General features: G+C 39.5%; 1 protein-coding gene across 1 annotated transcript; it reads right to left on the bottom strand.

Annotated features, from left to right (window-relative positions):
- Nucleotides 1-782: 782 nt before the first annotated feature.
- LOC122659231 (protein NYNRIN-like) lies at nucleotides 783-2,145 on the bottom strand. Its single transcript, XM_043854366.1, has 2 exons — nucleotides 1,867-2,145; nucleotides 783-1,424 (listed from the first exon to the last, which is right to left on the bottom strand). The coding sequence occupies exons 1-2, from the start codon at nucleotides 2,143-2,145 to the stop codon at nucleotides 783-785; spliced, it is 921 nt and encodes a 306-aa protein (XP_043710301.1).
- Nucleotides 2,146-2,750: the final 605 nt, after the last annotated feature.

The following is a 2,750-nucleotide window of genomic DNA, read 5'->3' as shown; positions in this document are numbered from 1 at the left end:
ATTGCCAGCCTATGGTGATCAAAGATGATCTTGGAGACTGTGGGAGCTATTGAGGAAAGTGGGATGACTATCGAGTATGAAGAATGGGTGAAAACCATGGAAAGGGGAAGAAGAAAAATGTGAGGAGGAAAATGACATGGGAGCAAAAGGAAGCTTCAAGCTCTTCAAGTTCCAAGCATTCCAACAAAGTGGAAGAAGATAATGGTGAAGAAACGGATGACCCGTTCGTTTTGAAGGCGAGGATTGCAAAGTTTTAGAAGAAGGTGGAAGATTTAAGTTATTAGGATTTTTTGATTGCCAAGAGTAGTTTCCTTCATGTTTTTTTTTTTTTTTTTGAACAAGTGCTTGTTTTTTTATATGAACTAAACTTTGAATTTGTGATTGAACTTTTATAGACTTGTTTTATTTTATATATATATATTTATTTATTTATTTATCTTTTTGGTAATCGATCTCGATGTTATTTCAACAAGATGCCTACGTACCCTTAGGTTTTTAAGGGATTAGGTCGAATGTAGTTCCCTTGTTGGGAAGCTTTAGACATAGTACTTCTTGAGCTGGTCCATGTTTGTCGAATAAGGGAGCTCGGTTCCATTTAGATCCACTACTCGAACTACTTTGCTAGGTAGTATTTCCTTAATCATGTAAGGGTTGCTCCAATTGGGCTTGAACTTGCTTCGTGGATCATGTATAGGTGTTCTTTGCTCTTTAAGCATCAAATCACCAACGGAGAGTTGGTGTGGTACAACTTTTTTGTTGAAGGTTTGTATCATCCTTTGTTGCTATTTCTTCATGTTGTCGATGGCGCGCATCCTTTTCTTGTCAACGAGGTTTAGTTCCTGGAATCTTGTTTTGATCCATTCAGTTTCTGGAATATCACTATCCATCGTGAGCCGAAGAGAGGGTATCTCTAATTCAACTAGAAGGACTGCTTCCATCCCATAGACAAATGAGTAGGGTGTTGTCCCTATTGAAGTTGGGATGAATGTTCTATATGCCCAAAGTGCATACGGCAAATTTTTTGCCCAATCATTGTGTTTGTCAGTCATTTTTTTTATTATCCTTTTGATGTTCTTATTGGCAACATCCACTGCACTGTTAGTTTGAGGTTTGTATGGTGACGATGCATGCCTTTGAATATTCATCTTGTCAGACAATTTCTTCACTTCTCCCCTGAAGTGGGACCCTTGATCTGATATGAGCTCATGGGGGACTCCATATCGGCACATGATGTTGTTGCTTATGAATTTAGCCACCTTGGCTACTATTAGCTTAGCATAAGACTGTACTTCCACCCACTTGGTAAAGTAGTTGATGGCTACCAGAATGTACTCGTGACCATTAGAGGATGTAGGGATCACTTGGCCAATGACATCAATGCCCCAAGTGGCAAATGGCCAAGGAGAACTCAGTGTGTGCAACTCCTAAGGTAATGTATGTATGAGGTTGTTGAATATCTAACACTTATGACACTTCTTCATGCATTGCGCACAGTCGTTTTCCATGTGTTTCCAATAATACCCTAGTTTAAGGATCTTCTTGGACATCATCCTTGCATTCATGTGAGGACCACATATATCTTGGTGGATTTGATCCATGACTAGTTTTGACTATTCCTCATCAACACACAACAGTTGTACCCCATTATAAGACCTCTTGTAGAGGATGTCTTTTAGTAGGACGAATTGTACGTGTAGCGTATCTCCTCAAGAAACGCTTTTCTTTTGTTGTAGCATCCTTGGGGTATCATCCTTTCCTAATGAAATCAACAATGTTTCTGTACCATGGTTTTCCATCAACCGTTAAAGTATGGATGTAATTAACGTATGCCGGTTGATGTCTTAGTTTAATTGAGAATGAATGTACCTTTGTTCCAGATTCCATTTCAACCATGGATTCCAAAGTTGCTAGTGCATCGGCGAATTGATTGTTATCTCTTGGCAAGTAGGAGAAAGTGATCTCTTTGAACTCTTTTGATAACACCTCCACATGTTCTTGATATGGAATCAATTTTTCATCCTTAGTTTTCCACTTCCCTTGCATTTGGCATATGACCAAGGAAGAGTCCCCAAAGACATCTGTTCTCTTGAGTCCTATTGATAAGGCGGCCTCAAGTCCTATAGCGTAAGCTTCGTATTCAGCCATGTTGTTAGTGCATTCAAAGTTTAGCTTAAACGCCTAGGGCATATAGGTCTCGTTAGGAGTGATTAGTAATATTCTAGATCCACAACCCTTGTAATTGGCTGCTCCATCAAATAGTAATTGCCAGACCATGTCAATTTCTTCTGGTTCCAACTGTGTAATGTCTTTGTCAGGAAATATGTCTTCCAACGTTCTAGTTTCAAGAGTTGGATGTGCTGATAGGTGATCAGCGTTCGCTCGTCCTTTGATTGATTTTTGTGTCACATATTTGACAACAAACTCTGATAATAAAAGTAACCATCGTGCTAGTCTCCCTGTTAAGGCGGGTATCTTGAATAGGTATTTGATCGGATCCATCCTTGAGATAAAAAACATAGGGTGGGCTATCATATAATGCCTCAACCGCCTTGTGGCCCAAATCAGAGTCATGCAGACTTTCTCTAGAGTTGTATTTCTAGTCTCATAGTCTATGAACTTCTTACTCAGGTAGTATATGGCTTGTTCTGTTTTACCATCTTCCTGATGTTGCACTAACATCGCTCCCATGGCCGTGTCTGTTATAGACAGATATAACAACAAAGATTTTCTGGGTATCGGGTGTGCCAATA

This window comes from Telopea speciosissima, chromosome 4, assembly GCF_018873765.1.
Source record: "Telopea speciosissima isolate NSW1024214 ecotype Mountain lineage chromosome 4, Tspe_v1, whole genome shotgun sequence".
Lineage (NCBI taxonomy): Eukaryota > Viridiplantae > Streptophyta > Magnoliopsida > Proteales > Proteaceae > Telopea > Telopea speciosissima.
Note: the sequence above shows the minus strand (reverse complement) of the source record. Positions and strands in the feature narration are given on the sequence as shown.

Coding starts and splice junctions, on each gene's coding strand:
- LOC122659231 (XM_043854366.1), bottom strand. CDS start 2,145: ATGGCTGAATACGAAGCTTACGCTATAGGACTTGAGGCCGCCTTATCA. Junction 1,425..1,866: donor AAATGGAATCTGGAACAAAG/GTACATTCATTC, acceptor ACATTACCTTAG/GAGTTGCACACACTGAGTTC.